We start from the raw sequence: 20,853 nt of genomic DNA, 5'->3' as shown, positions 1-20,853 counted from the left end.
ATAGTTATCTGCTGAGAAACGTTCTTTCTGGAGTTTTCTAATCTCACCCACCTTAGTAGTCTGGGTGAGATGTACACCCATACATATATATATATATATATATATATATATATATATATATATACTAGCTGGTACCCGCGACTTTGTCTGCGGTGATTGTAGAAGTAGGTAAGCAGGCGCGGGTAAGGTTTTCGTACTGTGTATAAGGGATGGGATATGAAATGTAACTTTGTATCTTGTTTTTGCTGTAATTCAGAGAATACGTGAGACTTTTGTGTTGGATGACGGCGTTGTTATAAACTGTACATAGTGACTTTGGGACAGAGGTATTTGAAGTTAAGATACCTCGATATACGACATTGTATGATTTGTTATTTTCTGCCAGTAGTATGTTGACCTTTTTTTGTTTTTAAAAGTTTCCATATTCTGACAGCAGTCATTTTTTTTATTTGTCTGTGTCGGGGGATGTCTTTTTTTGCGGGGCCGGGTGTAGTTTTTAGTTGTTGCATTTTCGGGAATTGCTATTGGTTTGATCACTTTTGATTGATATTTGTATGATAATGAAAATAGTGAAAAAACAGCGGTTTTGGACTTTTCAGTATGTTTGCGGCTACGGCGTTAAGCGTCCAGGCAAAATATTTGTATAGCTTTGTAGAGCGGGAGATTTCGGACACAGGGATACCTAACATGTATGTGTTTCACAGTATTTAACACTACTTTTATATGTGTTCTAGGGAAAGGGGGGGGATTTGAATTTGTAATACTTTTTATTTTGTATTTATTTATTTTTTTCATTTTTTTTTGTTTTGGTTTTTGCATTTATTAGACCGCCTAGGGGTATTGACATGGGTGGGCGGTGTCGCGGATTGTCAGAGCGGTGGGGGTCGGCAAACATGGCTACTCCGGAGCGTTAAAGAGAGCCTCCTGGAGTATCGTTAAGGTGAGGGGCAAAGTGGTAAAGTACCGTATTTTTCGGACTATAAGACGCACCTAGGTTTTAGAGGAGGAAAATAGGGAAAAAAAATTTTGAAGCAAAAACTGGTAAAATATTTAATATATGGGAGTTGTAGTTTTGCAACAGCTGCAAGGCCACATTGACAGGTGACCCTGCAGCTGTACGGGGATGCATAGAGTGGTTTTTTTTGCGGGGCCAGCTGTACTTTTTAGTTATACCATTTTGGGGGATATCTATTGCTTAGATCACCTTGTATTGAAAAAAAAACAGGAGGTGATTTAGAACTTTTATTTATTTCATATTTTTAAAGCTTTTTTTTTTTTTTTTTTTTTACTATTTTATCCCCCCCCGGGGGCTTGAACCTGTATGCCGTATGCCTGTATTGTCGTCTATGGGACATTCTGTCTATTAGTATTACGGCTGGTCATAGAGACCAGCCGCAATACTAATATATAGCAGTGACAGACCGGGGAGCCTCATTAGGCTCCCGGCTGTCACCCGAACAGGTCGGCTCCTGCGATATCGCCGCGCAGGAGCCGGCCTGCAACTTTACAGGTACGGGGCCGGTGGGGACCGGCCCCGGGGGAGAAGGGGCCACGGATACTGACCCGGCATCCGCTGTACTAGACAGGCGGATGCCGGGGAGGGATAAACGCCGGGGCCTGAGACATCGCTACGATCCTCTGCCCTTCATGAAGCCAGCAGCGGGGGGACGGAGGAGCCCCTGCCGCTGCTGGCTTCATGAAGGTCAGAGGAGCGCAGCGATGTCTCAGGCCCCGGCACCTGTAATGGCGTCTATCACTTGCCGGCTTCCGCCTCTCTATTACAGCGGATGCCAGGCGCCACCTTCAGACTATAAGACGCACCCTTCTTTTCCCCAAAAATTTTGGGGAAAAAAAGTGCGTCTTATAGTCCGAAAAATACGGTATATGTATATGTGATTGTGTGGGGTTAGGGGCGAGGCTGTAGAGGGTTATAGGAATTTTGGGGCTTGCTATGGTCCAAAGTGTGTGAGATTGCAGAGATGGTGGTGTGAGTTTGGGTTTTGTGGGGGTCCTGGCACAAACGTATGTGCGCTATTGTGACGAAAAGTAGCCTATTGCGCAATCGAGTGTAGTGACTATGTTTGTGGAAAATTTCAGCCAAATCGGTGGAGCGGGTTTTGCGTGATTGAGGAACAAACATCCGAACATCCAAACATCCAAACACACAAACTCACAAACCCACAAACTCACAAACTTTCACATTTATAATATTAATAGGATATATATATATATATATATATATATATATATATATATATATATATATATTATAATTTGGCACCGCTTGACAATCAGAATATTGAACCCAGTTGGGGTTCCGATAGCAAGACCCATGGCTCTTCTGCAGACTGATAATGAGGATTTCTGAATGAATGCGATTGAATGATGTTACTCACACACTACTTCATATACAGTATTAGCAAATAAAGAGTAAGTTTAAACCAGGTGTGTATAACCACATACATACCAACAAAAAACACCCAGATACAGTAGATAGCCAAAAATAGTAAATTTTATTAATACACTCAAAATACATAAAAAGACAATAGACAAATAACAAATATGGAGGAACAGTTTGTTATTGCAATTACACATGTTTTGTTATACACATGTTTATTTCCTTTGTGTATATTAATAAAACACAAAATGAGAAAAATTGACAAAAATGAAATAATTTCACAAAAAACTCCAAAAATGGGCTGGACAAAATTACTGGCACCCTCAACTTAATACTTGGTTGCACACCCTTTAGAAAAAAATAACTGAAGTCAATCACTTCCTATAACCAGCAACAAGCTTCTTACACCTCTCAACTGGAATTTTGGACCACTCCCTTGCAAAATGTTCCAGGTCTCTCATATTTGAAGGGTGCCCTCTAAACCATTCTCACAAGATCTCTCCCCTGGTGTTCAATGGTATTTAGATCCGGACTCATTGCTGGCCTCTTCAGAACTCTCCAGAACTTTGTTTCCATCCATTTCTAGGACGCAAACCCAGCTTTCTAATACTGGGCCCAACATTGATACCCAAAATCCTTTGGTAATTTTAAGGTTTCATGATGCCTTGCAAACAGTCAATGCACCCAATGCCAGAGGCAGAAAAATAACCCCAAAACATCTTTGAATCTCCACCATATTTGACTACTTTTACTGTGTTTTTTTCTTTTTAGGCCTTATTGCATTTTTGGTAAACAGTAGAATGATTTGCCTTTCCAAAAAGCTCTATCTTGGTCTCACCTGTCCACAAGACATTTTCCCAGAAGGATTTTGGCTTACTCGCGTACATTTTGGCAAATTGTAGTCTAGCTTTTTTATGTCTCTGTGTCAGCAGTGGGGTCCTCCGGGGTCTCCTGCCATAGCATTTCATTTTATGTTGATCGATAGCTCACAGTTACACTGTTGCACACTGAGCCTGCAGGACAGCTTGAATTTCTTTGGAACTTGAGTGAGGCTGCCAATCCACCTTCCGGACTATCCTGCGTTGCAACTTTTCATCAATTTTTCTCTTCCGTCCATGGGAATTAGCTACTGTGCTATGGGTTGTACACGTCTTGATTATGTTGAGCGTCATGGACAAAGGAACATCAAGATCTCTGGAAATGGACTTGTAACCTTGAAATTGTTGAAATTTTTCCACAATTTTGGTTCTCTCATACAATTATCTTCTCCTCTTTCTGTTCTCCATGTGGCACACACATACACACAATGCAAAGATAGAGTCAACTTCTCTCCTTTTTATCTGGTTTTAGGTATGATTTTTATATTACCCACACCTGTTATTTGCCACAGGTGAGTGTGAACGAGCATCACATTCTTGAAACAAAGTTATTTATCCACAATTTTGAAAAGGTCTCAACATTTTTTTTGTGTGTGTGTGAAATTATGTCCAGTTTGCCTTTTTGTGTGCTGTTCCAATACACACAAAGGAAATAAACATGTGTATAACACAATGTGTAATTGTAATAATTTTCTGGGTGAAATACCTTATTTTCTGAGCTGCTAAAACTTAATTGACGTTATATTTATTTGTGTCTATTTAACAACATTTATTTCCAGTAATTTAGTATTATGAATGGCTTTCCTGCACTCACATTTTATAAATAGAAAAGCATGTTTGATCATTTAGGCAGAAAGCTTAGTCATTGTGTAATGAAAAGTTTGCAACTTTCTAATATATTGTCTTTAAATTGATCCAAGTTGGCAAAAGCTCTGCATTCTATTGAAGGAAATTCCCTACAACAAGTGCTGCTCACACAGTTGGCATTTGCACAACTGTAAGTAAGATCTATCGATCTAGAGTGAGAACAAGTTACAGATATCTGCCTCTGAAAATTTACAGCGACATACAGCTAGAATACCAGAGCAGAAATGTGCCATATTACACTTGTGTGATCTAGCCTTAAAGGGGTTTCCAAGGCTTCCTTTTTAAGGCCAGGTCACAGATATGAGAATAGTAGGGGTCCAACACCTCGTATCCCATTGGTCAGCAAATATCTGCACAGCGTATAAAGTCAAACCAGACAAGTCTGTACATTGTGCAGAAATCAGCTGATCAGTGCAAGTGCCGGGTGTCAGATTCAGACCAATATGACCTATCCTAACGTAGGCCATTCTTATGAAGTCTTGTACAACCCCCTTAAACACTATTTCCACCATAGCTCTGCTTGAAGGTGTGTTCCAGTTCTTTGAGGGCAAAAGGTCATCAAAACTGGGAAGACAAATGAATGTTCTCCACTGGATCCCCAGTCGAATGGACAGGTGAGTATGCAGTTTTTACTATTATAAGCCTAGCTAGGGGTTAAAGAAAAGAACTGGAACACCCTTTTAAAGGTAGGTAGAATGAACCTTCATTTATGGATTGATGGCATTGAACTGTGGCAATGATACAGATATTAATATTCTCTCAAATCCTTGCTCCATCTCTATGTTGTGGCAACACTGCCAGTCATTGTCATGTTATTACCACGGTGATAGACCTCAACAATGCCGCCATTAAAGCTTAATACTTCTTGTAGACACATGACCTTCACCTTGCTGTACAACAGAACTAGTGACCCTTAGTAACTTGGAGCTCATTTAGTTATCCATTACAATGGACGCATGTGATACACATTGCCTTATAGGATACAATGATGAAAATCTGTCTTGGTCATGTTATGGACACACAGGTACATGGCTAGTTTCAAGATATAGCTCTGTATATGTATTGTAATGGACCAAGACTAGGATAGCGTTTCATTATTTGCAGTGAAACAATGAAGGTTCCAGATTGAATGCAGAAATGTCGAACACCAAAAGAAACTGAAACTTACATTTTGTATCTTTTTATCATACAGTGGTTAACAAATAAAGAATATTAATGTATCCATTTTCTAGTATTTGCTAAAGATTGCCATGTTTGCATGTAAAAGTCAACATGATTCTCAAACAAAAGTACATACTACAGTTCTATAATACAATTATGAGACGCTTTTCCAGCTTACAGGTAGCAACAATAATACAGTTAGCAGAGCATGAATATAGTTACTGAAGCATATAAGCAGCACATGGCTACAAGGTCAGTATGGCTTTGTATTGCTATGAATACTCTAGTGGGGCAGAGGCCACACACTGTGGACAAGCTGCATTTTTTTTTGTTGCAAATATTGCTGTGTTAATTTGTTAGCTAAAGCCTGTAAAGGATTCAGCAGAAGGGAGCAGTGTAAGTTTTTGATTTATATTTTGCATTTCTTTTGAAATCACTCTTGACTTTAGCTCGAAATATGCAGCAAAATCTGCAACGTGTGGCCTCAGACCTAAGACAGATCATCACTTTTATATGTCAGTGATACTTACTGCAATCTTTTCCTTTAACTGGATCTGGCAATCCAACGCATTGCTTTTGTGGATTTGATATAGCAACTCTCCACCTGGATCCAGAGCTGTCACATTCTGTGTATTCATAATGATAGTCACCCTATAAAATTCAATGACATTGTAATTAGGAGAGCATTGTAGACTACACACACACACAAGAGACACCCATCCATTTCCCATGAGTACACTCATCCACAAAAGCACCAAAGTCACACTAGCAATTCATCATTTCTGTTTTCATGTATTCAGGGTGTAAGAAGTTTACAAGAGTGGGGGCCACACGGTGGCTCAGTGGTTAGCACTGCAGCCTTGCAGCGCTGGAGTCCTGGTGTTCAAATCCCGCCAAGGGCATAAAACCATCTGCAAGGAGTTTGTATGTTCTCCCCGTGTTTGCATGGATTTCCATCCCATATTCCAAAAAAAAAAAAAGACATACTAATAGGGAAAAAAATGTACATTGTGAGCTCTATGTGGGGCTCACAATCTACACTTAAAAAAAAAAAAAAAAAAGTTTACAAGAGTGCATGAGCCCACCAACACACTAAGCCCACATACAGTTTAATCTAATTTTACATATCAAAATATAATGTCCCTTCCCATCTCATGTTAATGCTAGAATTGAGTCAACAGCAGTCAGGGTTCAACCTTACCCTCTAAGAATACAAAATAGAATGATCTGTTCATAGCAAGGAGATATTTCTACATGTTACAATTTATCTTTGTGAAATATTGAGCATTGCTGATAAAAAATGCACCCTATAAATTAGCTCAGTTAAAGCGATTTTCCAGACTAAAAATATTAATGATAGGTCACTAATACTCATATCTGTGGGTTTTGACTCCCCACGCCCCCATCAATTTGCATGAAGCAGGAAGTAGGTAGAAATGTTCTCTGTGTAGTGGCTGAACTGAGTTACTGCAACTTAGCTCTCTTTCAAGTGAATAGCAGCTGGTATGCAGTACCTGGTCTGGCCACTACACAGAGATTGCAGCTGACTGCTTCCTGCTCCATTGTCTGTGTATCAGCTGTTGAGAACTCCTGCTAAGCAGGACAGTATCAAGTAGGAAAATGTGACAGCCGGCAAAGCGCAACAACTGAGGAGCGGACTGCGACACGTCCCGCAGCTGCCGCACTGTCCTAACAATATGTACTATATAACCAGCCAACAAACATCTAATATCTGTAGAAGTTTCCTACTTTACCCCAATGGGAAATGATGAGTCAAGGAAGAGAGAGACATATTTTACTCTCAAGGTAGTTAAGCCTTGATGTCTTGCAATTGATAAAGGTGGCCATACACATTAGATGAATGTTGGCCAAACTAGCCAATTCATGACTTTGTTCTAAGTATCCCGAGAAGCAGATGTCAGGATAAAGAAGAGGTGGGCATGGGATAAGATTATGTCAGAGCTATCTTCTAGAGACTTCCCCCTACTGCACGTTAGGCCAATGCCTGAAATGTATGGCCAGCTTTACTGGGCACATTTGCTTCTACATAAGTCAATTTAAAATAAATATCTGCTTTGTGAGTAGGATTATATTGCTTTGAGTCTCTAAATGGCTCTAAAAGTAAAACAAATAGAGGCAAATCTGCATTCTGCAAGCCAGGCACAGTGAAAAATACTTGGCTCTGCCTTCAGTTAATGAGTAACGGAGTGGGAGACAAATGGCCAGCAATTTACTGCCTTGTTCCAAATGATTGAGCTACGGTCTCAATGTCTCAGAATGACTCTGCAAGCCTGAGTCTGAAAATACCATAACAATTCAATAGTTCTATAAGATGTCATTACTATCAGCAACGCACGATGACTGATGGGAGACTGCATAAAAGATGAATGCATATAGTGTGGGTAAATATGGTTTCTCAGCCTGATATTGGAATTAAAACAATCTGTGTGGGATAACATCAATTGTTTCTAATAAACTATACTGACACATCAAGGCTGGGGAATTCTCTACCTCTCTACTTGGTCTCTAATTTTGATATATTACTATATTATATATTTTTATATATTTTTCCATCTTTAGATTGGTATCCCATAGGAACTTAAAAAGTTTGTCTAGACAAATTGTTTTTAAATACCCATCAGTGTCCTCCCAAGGCGGTCCAGTCCTGCAGCTCAGTTGTCTTCTTGCTGTGGATTGTTTTCCCGGGTGTGATGTTCTGGTTCCCTTCAGCTGAGGTTTATGTTTGGCTTCAGAAGTTGCATGTGGTGGGTACTTCTACCAGAAGATAATGGAGTTGCAGAACCGGATCGCGCAGAGAGGCAATGGAGCACCATGATTTTTTTTTTTCATTTTTAACACTGCCCCTGGCCAATTTTAAAAATTATTTGAGTGTCCATTTTTACCAGTACAACCACTTTAATTTTCCTCCTGCAAACACATAATGGCAGATCGACTGATTCTCCTATTTATGCATGGGTTTTACATATGGTATTAAAAACTAAACTCTACAAGAGCTCGAAAATATGCAGTACATAATTCTTGAAAATCAATGTATACCAATAATCTAATATAAATTTTAAGGAGAGAACAGTCACCCAAACAGGCCAACTGATATCTCATGTATACACCCTGCTTATGGCTGAGAGATATGTGAAAAGGGGAAATTAACTAGTGCATAATAAATACAGTATACATTTATTACCAAAGAGGCGGAGTATAACTAAATATTAGGTAACAGTATTAAATTAATGGGCTGATATAAATGCTTGAACCTGATTTTGCAATTGAAAACAGGAAAATCGAGAAGAGAATTTAGGTGTAAACCATTCTAAGTTTACGCAATCGGTGTAGAATCTACAATGAAAGAACTATGCAGGAAACTTGTATCATCACCAGGAAACAGATGAGACACATTGCAAGTCCAAAGCCTAAGAGAAAGAATGGATATTCTGAAAACACACAAAAAGCCTTCTATAAATCATTCAGTCTTGCCAGCATCAACAGTAATATCTGTTTCCCTGTCGTCCGTACCAGCGGCACAATGTGGGGTATTTCTGCCCCTGTGTGCTGGTAGGACAGGCGGATTTTTAATTAGCCAATCAAAAGCGTGGCTGGCCCTATAAGAGGGCACAAGAACCTCCCCTCTGCGTGTTTTTTTCTGTCCTGTGTGGTCAAGGACAGGTGGGGAGGACTTGTGTCCTCTTATGTTAGGCTCTATGGGTTACCTACCTTTGGAGCATAATTCTTCTTTCTTCAGTTTCTGACCTTCTTGATTGAAGGTTCCTTCCCCTGTCTGGGAAAAAAAGTTTTTTTTTAGCCTGCGTGGCTCCTTTCCTTCCCTCCTACCTCCCTCCCTCCCCCCCTCCCCTCCTTCTCCCTCTGGCTCACCTGTCAGCACATCTCGTGCTGGTGAGTTGGCCCGGCACTCTGCCGCGGGGCTCTCTCGCTGTCGCTCGCGGACGTGCTCTGCCGGAACTAAAGTTCCCGGCGGAGAGTTTCCTGCGTCCGCATTTGCCGGGCGCACACTTCCTGTTGTGCCCGGAAGTATAGCGGCGCCATTGAAGGTCCTGGCGCCGGCGAAGGATGTTTTCTCCGGCTTTCTGCTTATTGCAGAATCTAGCCTGCACGCACGTCCGGGCCAGGAATTGAGGGGGTAGGCGCCCCTGCTGGGGCTGTATGAAGAGGGGGGGGGTAACCTTTTTCTCTTCCTGGAGGGTTCATGTGACTATGGCCCCTCCCATTTCCGGCCGGCCGGGTTAAAGGTCAGGCCGGCCGGTTATTAGTTACCTTCTCCTTTCTAAGGCGGAAGGCTGTGCATCAGAGGTTGTTGCTTAGCTTCAAGTCTCCTTTTGCCTCCAAACCAAATCTTCAGTTTCTTGTCACCTTGCTGTCCGGTCTAGGACACGGTAAGATCTACCCCTTCTTTTGATATTTGGTAGAATATGTTGGTGACAATTTTGCATGGTCTATGGTCTCTCTGTAGGATATGTCTTCCTCTACTACCCCCCCTGGGGATTATAGGAGGAAATCTACTGCCAAAAGGAAGCACCTTTCCTGTTTTGACTGTGACACACCGCTCCCTGATGGTAGGTAGCGGCTTAAGAGGTTATCCCTCTGGGGTACTACCGGCCCTATAACCCGCCTATTATTTTTAGGCTATGAGTGGGCCCGTTGTCGTGGTTGCAGAGGCCCCCCACCTGAGGAGCCTTCTCCTAGAGATATGATGGCCTGGGTCAAGGAGATGGTGAGTTGGGCATCGCTTGGGTAAGGATAATTCCCTTGCTTGTACTCTCTCTTTATTTTTTGCAGGATGATTCCCTCAAAGGCATACAGTCTACCTTGTCTCAGCTCGCCAAGAGACCATGCACAGAGCATCGTTCCTCGTCCCTCCCTCCCCTGGAACATCTACGGGTGGCAGAGGATGTTTCCTCCGAGGACGACTCTGTAGTTTCCAGCAGACCTGTGTTCCACTATGAACAAACAGGCAGGCTGCTGAAGTCCATCCGGTCTACAGTGGGCCGAGATGTTGACGGGGAAGCCTCCACGTCTGCCTCTGGGGGACATATTGCCTTCCATGCGGACGCCACGCTGACCGACCTCATGGTGCAGCAGTGGAAGCAGCCAGAAAAAGGACATTCATTATCCAGGATCTTTAAGCACCTGTTCCCTATGGATTCAACTCAGTGGGATTCCTGGGGGCCTCCCCCGAAGGTGGATCTAGCCGTGGCGAAGTTGTCTCGTAGAACCCTGGTGCCCCTTGAAGATGGATCAAATCTTCAGGATCCTTTGGATCGCAGGGCTGACGCCACCCTAAAGAAGGTTTATTCTGCTTCCTCTGCCCAAGCCTCAGTAGCCATAGCCTCTACCACTGTGGGCGATTTTCTTCGTAACCGCCTAGCCACCTTGGAGCGGGATATTGATTCCGGTGTGGACAGGGATGACATCTTGGCTTCCATGAAGAATATTCATAGGGCCGCAGATTTTTTGGCAGAATCTTCTCGCCATCAGTTGAGAATTTCAGCCAAGTCGATGGCGTTGTCCACTGCGGCCCGCAGACCCCTGTGGCTAAAGCCTTGGCGTGCAGACTTTGCATCCAAGGCTGCTCTTTGCGCGCTCCCTTTTGAGCCAGGAAGAGTATTTGGGCAGGGCTTGGATACTATCATAGAGGGATTAGCTGAAGGTAAGGGGAAGTCCTTACCTCAAGCTGCCAGGGGCAGACGTGCCGCCTCTAGAGGCAGAGGTTCCGCCTCTAATTATAGACGCCCAACCCAGCAAAGGCGTCCCAGATATCGTCCTAGAGGTTCCGGACGTGGTGCTTCCAGGGAGGACACCAAGAGGAAGCCGGAATTTTGACGCGGGGCAGCTCCCTGTGGCCCCCCTTCCTGTGGGAGGACGTCTTTCGGTTTTTTTCAGAGCTTGGGTCACCCATATTCAAGATCCATGGGTGCTAAGAATTATACAGCACGGTTATCTTATCAAATTCCACCTTCCACCTCCAGATCGGTTTGTTGTCACCAGAACCCTTCCACCTTCCCAACAGGCCAGTTTAGAGGCCTTGGTCGCCGAGTATGTCATCAAAGGCGCCCTGGAGAAGGTCCCAGCCTCAGATCTCGGTCTGGGAGTTTACTCCCCCGTCTTTCTGGTCCCCAAAGTCACCGGGGGCTGGAGAATGATAATAGACCTGAGGTATCTCAATCACTTTATCAAGAAGAGGTCATTCCATATGGAAACCGTGGATTCCGTGTCTGCTTTTCTCCAGCCAGGAGACGTGATGGTTACCCTCGACCTGAAGGACGCCTACCTTCATGTCCCTATTGCTCACTCCCACAGGAAATTCCTCAGGATTGCCGTTTCTATGGCCGGCCACAGGGAGCACTTTCAATTCACAGCTCTGCCGTTCGGCATCACATCCGCCCCCCTGGTATTTACCAAGGTGATCGCTCCGGTTGCTGCGGCCCTCAGACTACAGGGCCTCTTCATCGTTCCTTACCTAGACGACTGGCTTCTGAAAGCTCAGTCTCCGGCTGCTCTCCTCCAGCAGCTCAACCTTGCCATCAGTTTCCTACAAGAGTTAGGATGGATCATCAATTGGGAGAAGTCCGAAATCGTTCCTTCCACACGGAGGAAGTTCCTCGGGTTCATAGTGGATTCAGAAACGATGCAGATCTTCCTCTCCAGCCCAAGGAAAGAAAGGATCCAGGCCGGTGCACGGTTTCTATTACACACCCAGCGGGTAACTATTCGCACCGCCATGAGGGTCCTCGGCCTAATGTCATCCTCGGCCAGAGCAGTCCCTTGGGCTTTATGGCATTTGCGTCCCCTGCAGATGGAAGTGTTGAGAACCTGGAACAGGTCTCCACGGGGACTGCACAAGAAGATCTGCCTTTCTCCCGCTACCCGTCTTTCCCTCAGATGGTGGATACACCTGAAAGACGGAAGGTCCACGGTCCCAACATTGTGGACCCTGTTGACAACAGATGCATCCCAGTGGGGATGGGGAGCCCATTGCCAGGACAGGACTGTACAAGGACGATGGAGATGTCCGGAGCTGGGATCTTCCAATCTCAAGGAACTCAGAGCTGTGTACTTGGCCCTAGTGCACTTTGCCCCGGAGTTGAGAGGCAAGTCTGTCAAGATCAGGTCAGACAACATGACGGTGGTTGTTTACATAAACAAACAAGGGGGCACCAGGTCACCAACCTTACTGAGAGAGACGAATCTTATATTTGCCTGGGCAGAGAAGAACCTAGCCCAGTTATCCGCTGTTCACATAAAGGGCTCCCTGAACATAGTAGCGGATCATCTGAGTCGGGGTATTACCGTATCAGGAGAATGGTCTCTCAATCCAGACGTTTTTCAACAGATCGTCCAGAGATGGGGTCTCCCGGAGGTCGATCTAATGGCTACCCGACTCAATGCCAAGGTAGGGACCTTCTGCTCCCTATACCAGGAGGACGATCCCTTGGCAGTGGATGCCCTGTCCATCCCATGGAGGTTCAGGCTGTTTTACATATTCCCTCCAATTCCAATCATACCGAAGGTATTGATCAAAATAAGACAGGACCAAGCCTCGGGAATAGCCATAATCCCGTTCTGGCCAAAAAGGGCTTGGTTTGCTCAGCTCATACTAATGAGTCAGGGCATATATTGGAGGCTTCCCCCTCTCCCAGATCTGGTAACCCAAGGAGAGCTGAGATGCCAGGATCTGAGGAGACTCAACCTGACAGCCTGGAGGTTGACCAGTCCCTATTGAGGAATAGAGGACTGTCACAAGCCGTCTTGAAGACCCTATCCAGCGCCAGAGCGGATTCGACTAACAGGAATTACCGTCGAATTAGTAACATCTTTAATGCCTGGTGTCTGCAGCATCAAGTGGACTCCACTGGTCCCCCGACTGAGGCGATCCTGGACTTCCTTCAAGACGGACTAGACAGAGGTCTGGCTGCGGCCACACTCAAAGTACACGTAGCGGCCCTGTCCGCCTATCTGGGGAGGCGTTTGTCTCAGGATCCTTTAGTGAGCACCTTTATTAAAGGGGCAACTAGGCTGAGACCGGTGGTGAACACCCCTGTCCACCAATGGGACCTGATTCCGGTCCTGAACGCTCTTTGCGACCAACCATTCGAACCCCTGGAAGAAGTCTCACTTAAGTTACTAACTGGCAAAATGGCTCTACTATTGGCAGTTACAACTGCCAAAAGAGTTAGTGAGCTACAAGCCTTGTCTGCCGAGGAGCCATATACTATATTTTTTCCGGACCATGTGCAGCTTAGGTTCCTCCCAGGATTTCGTCCCAAGATTCCATCTGCTGCAAATAGGAACCAAACTATTTCTCTTCCAGCATTTTTTCCCTTCCCCTCTTCATCCGAAGAGGAAAGATGGCACAGGCTGGATGTTATCAGATGTCTGCAAATTTATCTGCAGCGTACTCGCCCTTTTAGGCAGGCCGAAAACCTGTTAATCAGTTATACGGGGAAGAATAAAGGCGCCAAGGCCGCCAAGGCCACGATATCCCGCTGGGTCTCCGATACCATAAAAGTCGCCTATACCGCCCAAGGGCGTCCGGTCCCATCTTTTCTTCATGCCCACTCGACCAGGGCAGTGTCCACCTCTCAGGCCGAGAGGAGTGCGTTGTCCTTGGATCAGATTTGTGCAGCTGCCTCCTGGGCATCTGAGTCCACGTTCATTCGGCATTACCGCCTGAGGGACCGGGTGTCCGATTCCTCTGCCTTTGCCCAAACTATTTTGAGCTCTGTCATGGAATAATCCCGCCCATCTTTGGGCCTACTTGCTATATCCCCACATTGTGCCGCTGGTACGGACGACAGGGAACAAGTGATTATGAAGATAATCTTGTTTCCCTTAGTCCTAACAGCGGCACAAGATTTCCCACCCTGGGAATCATATCTTATGTATAAAACTGTGTATAAATATGGAGGTACTTTTGTATTGACACGCAGAGGGGAGGTTCTTGTGCCCTCTTATAGGGCCAGCCACGCTTTTGATTGGCTAATTAAAAATCCGCCTGTCCTACCAGCACACAGGGGCAGAAATACCCCACATTGTGCCGCTGTTAGGACTAAGGGAAACAAGATTATCTTCATAATCACTTGTTCACTGTCACAATGTAGGAACAGCGTTAGAGGTAATAGGGGTGGACGTCCATCTAACTATCCACCCCCAAGTTTGTTATTTTGTGAGGTAGTGAGGAGTGCTACATTGTAACTACCCTATTTAAGGAGTTATTGGCTTGCCACATGGAGTAATTACTTTACAGTATTGGGGTCCATATCTTTAGAACAGGGACAATTATTTGGATCCCTTGGATATGTGGAAGTAAGTGTTCATTTCTGGTATTTGTTTCTACAACCAGAGAGGTTGTCCTTAATTTGGACACCAATAAAGTGGTATCATTCAGTGATCTGGTGGGGGATTATGGGGGTATTATTCACCCTCCACTAACAGGATATTTGCGCTAAAAACATTTCCCTGGACTAATCCTTTTATCAGGAATTATCTTGCGAACAGTTATTCAAAGACAGAGAGTGAAGACTACAGTATGAGAGCACTCTAAGAGGCCAATTTGTCATACAATCCTGAAGGGCTTGAAACTTTATGGTACTTCACTCCCAGACTTAATGCTACATTAACTAAGACATCTACACTCACCGGCCACTTTATTAGGTACACCATGCTAGTAACGGGTTGGACCCCTTTTGCCTTCAGAACTGCCTCAATTCTTCGTGGCATAGATTCAACAAGGTGCTGGAAGCATTCCTCAGAGATTTTGGTCCATATTGACATGATGGCATCACACAGTTGCCGCAGATTTGTCGGCTGCACATCCATGCTGCGAATCTCCCGTTCCACCACATCCCAAAGATGCTCTATTGGATTGAGATCTGGTGACTGTGGAGGCCATTGGAGTACAGTGAACTCATTGTCATGTTCAAGAAACCAGTCTGAGATGATTCCAGCTTTATGACATGGCGCATTATCCTGCTGAAAGTAGCCATCAGATGTTGGGTACATTGTGGTCATAAAGGGATGGACATGGTCAGCAACAATACTCGGGTAGGCTTTGGCATTGCAACGATGCTCAATTGGTACCAAGGGGCCCAAAGAGTGCCAAGAAAATATTCCCCACACCATGACACCACCACCACCAGCCTGAACCGTTGATACAAGGCAGGATGGATCCATGCTTTCATGTTGTTGACGCCAAATTCTGACCCTACCATCCGAATGTCGCAGCAGAAATCGAGACTCATCAGACCAGGCAACATTTTTCCAGTCTTCAATTGTCCAATTTCGATGAGCTTGTGCAAATTGTAGCCTCAGTTTCCTTTTCTTAGCTGAAAGGAGTGGCACCCGGTGTGGTCTTCTGCTGCTGTAGCCCATCTGCCTCAAAGTTCGACGTACTGTGCATTCAGAGATGCTCTTCTGACTACCTTGGTTGTAACGGGTGGCTATTTGAGTCACTGTTGCCTTTCTATCAGCTCAAACCAGTCTGGCCATTCTCCTCTGACCTCTGGCATCAACAACGCATTTCCGCCCACAGAACTGCCGCTCACTGGATGTTTTTTCTTTTTCGGACCAATCTCTGTAAACCCTAAAGATGGTTGTGCGTGAAAATCCCAGATCAGCAGTTTCTGAAATACTCAGACCAGCCCTTCTGGCACCAACAACCATGCCACGTTCAAAGGCACTCAAATCACCTTTCTTCCCCATACTGATGCTCGGTTTGAACTGCAGGAGATTGTCTTGACCATGTCTACATGCCTAAATGCACTGAGTTGCCGCCATGTGATTGGCTGATTAGAAATTAAGTGTTAACGAGCAGTTGGACAGGTGTACCTAATAAAGTGGCCGGTGAGTGTATGTTGCCCAGGGCCACATACGTATGTTTAGGGTTCTTAATTGTACGACCCATTATGACAGCCAGATTTTATATGCACTTACTTACACAGTCTGTTAGGGACTGGGATATATACAAAATCCCTATATCTTTACGTTAATCAAAGACGATATGCTTTCAGAGTTTTAACATGTGAATTAAAGTTTATGTTTTATTTTAGTTTATACATGCTCACCTTACTGAGACCTATTTTTTGTGTGTATATGTGATTAGTGTTAGGAGCTAGTTTGTCAATTAGTCAGTATATGCCGTATTACAATATTATAATCCTATCCTATCCTTCCTACTAACAATCACGCAAAAACGGCTGAATGGATTTGAATGAAATTTGGCACATAGATAGATTGTAACCTCGATTAACACATAGGCTACTTTTTATCCCAGTAAATGACATGCCTTCATGACTGTTATGAATTTATGTTCATATACTATATTACACTGCTCTTATCTCAGCTTCTGAGAAAGTCAGGACTGTTATAGAAGACCCAAAACGTGGGCTCTGGAGGAGGAGAGAAGATAGTATAGAAGTGAACTGGAGTGGAGGTGGGGTCTGGTAGAGGGATACCTCAAGGTGTCTCTTGCTCCATTGGGCATCAGATTTTCAATATGACCACAGGTATTAATTTCATCATCGTGGTATATCTTTTGTCTTCACTATAATAGATTTATTCTTATTGTTTGGTATCTCTTTTTGTTTATATCATTTTAGTGAGACTATACTTCTATGTCCTCTAGCTTGTGCTTTTTCATGCACGGATATCTATGCACTATTGCATGTGCACTTTATCACTAATGAAATTATTTTATTGATCGATTGCCAGAACGTTGGAACAGTTTTCTGTGTTATGGCTTATTCCATTATGCCAGGTTGTCTTGTGTATTATTGTCTTTTGTGATTATTTACTTGCAATAAATTATATTTATATGTATTTTGCAATTTGTTTTTGGTTGCCTCTTTCTTTGTAGCATAACATTGTTGGTTGGTGGGGTCCAGCTATTTTTGTATGAGGCATATCGGTTCGACAAAAAAATATAGTAGCTTGACAAATTTTCAGTGAACATTCAGATCCATATAACAAATGATATTTGTTTTGATAGATCCAAATACAACATATGTCATGCAAAGTCTTTTTGCATTCACCTTTTAAAATCTATGTAAAAGTGTAGCAGCCTGCTCATTTAGCACCTCTAAAAATAGGCGTCTATGTATGAGCCTATGAAATATTATTCAAATGAAAAAGCTTTTGCTATACATTGTCCTAAAAAAAATCAAGCTGCAGCCAAAATGGACACTACTAGGATTGTTCACTGAACAGATTAGCCATTGTGGGGTTTTATATTTGAATAGGAAGGGTGTAGGCAGACAGGTTTATGTAGCTGTAAATGCAATCACAAATAATGATAAGGAACATATGCAGGAACAGCTGAATTATTTACCAAGTACTGCCCAAGCTTTTGTTTGTTCTCTTAATACATGTATAGAATTGTGTGGATGCCATTCCTAATATAGTATGTGACATATTTCTGCCGCTAGAACTCAATAAGTAAACATTTGTTCTTATCTGAAATCCAGTAAACCAATAATTACTATACTTTTTATTGAACGAATTAGCATGTTATTTTTTTTTTCTGGGAGCCGTTTGTTCCGTCTCCCGGAGAAAAGAACGGATACAGCCTCAAAATCCCGACCAAAATACCCCGTGTGAACTTACCCTAAGTCTGAATTCACACAGGGTTTTTGGACCGGATTTTGACGCGGGAAGTCGCCTCAGAATCCGGTCCAAATAACGCCTCCTGCGGCTAGTCGCGGAAATTGACAGTCGTGGCATTCTGCTTCAGATTACGCCCAAATGAATGGGCCTAGTGGAGAGGGAGTGTCGCGCCACAGACCCCCATGGCCGGTTCAGCTGCAGAATCCGCGGAAAGAAAGGGCAGGTCGGGCGGTTTCTTCCCACTCACGGAAAAAGGAAGTGAACGGCTTCCATTGAAGTCAATGAGAGGCGTTTTTTTGAGCTGGATTCTGAGGCAGAGTCCGTGTCAAAATCTGGTCCAAAAAACTCTGTGGGAATTCAGACTTAGTCTTATTGTTATTTTTAAGACCAGGTTTCCATAACAACCCAGCCATTTTTTTTTTCTCGCTGTGAATGGACTGTGCCTATACAGGATTTCAGCATTCTTAAATTGAAACATTTTCATACCAGTCTTCAAAAAGGAACAAGGCACATGGATAAAAGATTCCTGCGGCAAAGCACACAGCTGCTGTCTTAGACCTAGTCTAAAACTGTGTGTATGTCAGTGAGGCTAAGAATTTGGGACCTGTGAGCATTTATTGGCTAATATGGATCATGTCATATAATATTGAGGAAGGAAGTTAATGTAGAAGCCAATGGTGCTATATTTGCCTTTCAGGATAGGTTGATAAGAGTAGGTCCTAAAGAGCTGAAAGCTGGTTAAGAACCTTCAGAGGCCTCTGATTTATCTATATTAGATTGGTCCAGTTGTTTGACCAGGATAAATTACAAACAATATATGGTAAATACATTTTATGCTTTTACAAGCATTTTTGCAATGTTGTTTTTTTTTTCTTTTTAATTCCCTTTAAGGAGCAAGTGAATTTTTGCTTTTGCATATCAGTTTTTTCCTTCCCACATTCCAAGAGCCATATTTTTTTCATTTTTCAGTTCACATGACAGCTTATTGTTTGCAGATCAAATTGTACTTTGTAATGGTACTATACAACATGCTGCTGAATGTACTAAGAAGCTAGAAAAAAAATTAAAATTGGGTTTCATGTTTACAGCAGTGACTATGTGGTAAAAATGACGTATTCTGTGGGTCAGTACTATCATAGTGATACCAAATTTATATCATATTTTTAATGTTTTGATACCTTTTAAAAAATTAAAAACTGCAAAATAGAAAAATGTATTTGTGTTGCCATGTTCTGATACCTGTAACTTTTTCATATTTACGTGTATGGAGCTGAGTGTGGAGTCTTTTTTTTATGCAGAACAACATGTAGTTTTTATTTATACCATTTTAGGGAGGGTCTGATGTCTTTGATCAAAGTATTGAAAAAACAGCCATTTGGCAAATTAGATTTTTTTTCCTCGCTATGATGTTCATTGTATTTAAATAATAAATATTTTAATATATTTTTAATATATATATTAGTAGTTCTGACATTTTTGAACACGGGAAAATCTAAATTGTTTCTGTTTGATTTTTTTGTGGGGATTTTTAATGCTTATAAACTTTTTTTTTCATTTTAGAACTGTCTAGGTATTTTGAACTAAGAGAACTATAGTAACGAGAAGCCTAGGAGCCTGAACACTTTAGATGCAGCAGTAACATTTTACAGCAGCATCTAAACGGTTAACAGCCGCAATCTGTTGCTATGGTTATAGCAACAGAGACAGTTTCAGAGAGACAGGTTCCTGCTCGCTACGGTTTCCTGAGGCCACACGTTATGAAAACATAGACTTTTTGGCCATTTCTGAAACATTATGGAAATTAACTCTGTATTTTATAATCCCAGCAAAGTAAATGACATTTTATTTCCTCTCATCAACACATTTTGGAGGAAAAATACTGCAGAAAACACTATTTCAAAAATAGACATATAACTAAACCCATGGGCATTCATTGGTTTTAAATGGCTGTGTGACAGCAGTTGTCACTGTCATGTGAATAAGCCCCTTAAACAGACTGACATATCTGTTTTTCTATCAACGTTGGGTCCATGAAACACGGCACAGTCATGAGCACAAGTCTATTATGTAAAATCATAAAATAACATGAAAATCAATATTTTGTACAGCCCTTCAAAGTAAGTTGAAAGTTAGAAGCTTCACAGATGGAAGTTCCTTCTTTTATCAGTAGACAACACAATGACATGTCAACACCGATAAGACCGGACAGAAGCTTATCACTGCTATGTACAAAGCTGTGTCATAAAAGAAAAGACCAATTGTTAAAAGATTACCTGTTCACTATTAAATGGAACTGATACCATGTAATAAAGCATGATCGCCCACTATATAAATACAACACCATATCTTAAAATTAACCAGTATACAACCACATCTTGCCACATTACTTTACATAGTAGTTGTATGATTACTACTGTAAGCTGTTCTCTATGGAATGTCACCCAACCATTCATGGTATGAACCTACTGCAGTGACAACCACTTATCACATCTGAAAAAAGAAGCAGCTTTTATCATAAGCATGTGAGTCAGAATAGGTGGCAGGCAAATGTCATATCCTAAATGGAGGCTTTCACCTCCCGCAAATATATTCAACTGCCACTATCACCTTACAGAAGCACAGTGGTAAATAATATATCTTTGTTATGTATGTCACTTTTATAGATTTGGAGAAAAAACTACTATGAAGTCTTATGCAAATGAAGCAGTTGGTGCACTGGCGGTCTTTCAGCTCTTTTAATACTGATCTTGCTGCTTAGATAGGATCGGTGTTGTCATAGTAGTGGAAGGTTCAACTTCCATTGCAAGGGTTGGTGTACGGAGGAGGTAGTAGAAGTCTTAACAGCAAGTACAATGACCTGCCCTCAAGTGCACTAAATACCTAATTTGCATAAAACTCCAAGTTTGTTTTTTCTCCATA

At 42.7% G+C, this 20,853-nt stretch overlaps 1 protein-coding gene across 1 annotated transcript in view; it reads right to left on the bottom strand.

The window, feature by feature from the left end:
• ELAPOR2 (endosome-lysosome associated apoptosis and autophagy regulator family member 2) overlaps positions 1-20,853 on the bottom strand; it is a 77,399-nt gene that overhangs the window by 48,021 nt on the left and 8,525 nt on the right. The window contains exon 2 of the mRNA XM_075274033.1: positions 5,835-5,955. Coding sequence (XP_075130134.1) covers positions 5,835-5,955 — 121 coding nt within the window. The remainder of the gene's footprint in view (positions 1-5,834; positions 5,956-20,853) is intronic.

Source organism: Leptodactylus fuscus, chromosome 5, assembly GCF_031893055.1.
Source record: "Leptodactylus fuscus isolate aLepFus1 chromosome 5, aLepFus1.hap2, whole genome shotgun sequence".
Classification (NCBI taxonomy): Eukaryota; Metazoa; Chordata; class Amphibia; order Anura; family Leptodactylidae; genus Leptodactylus; species Leptodactylus fuscus.
This window is presented reverse-complemented; position numbering and strand designations above follow the sequence as displayed.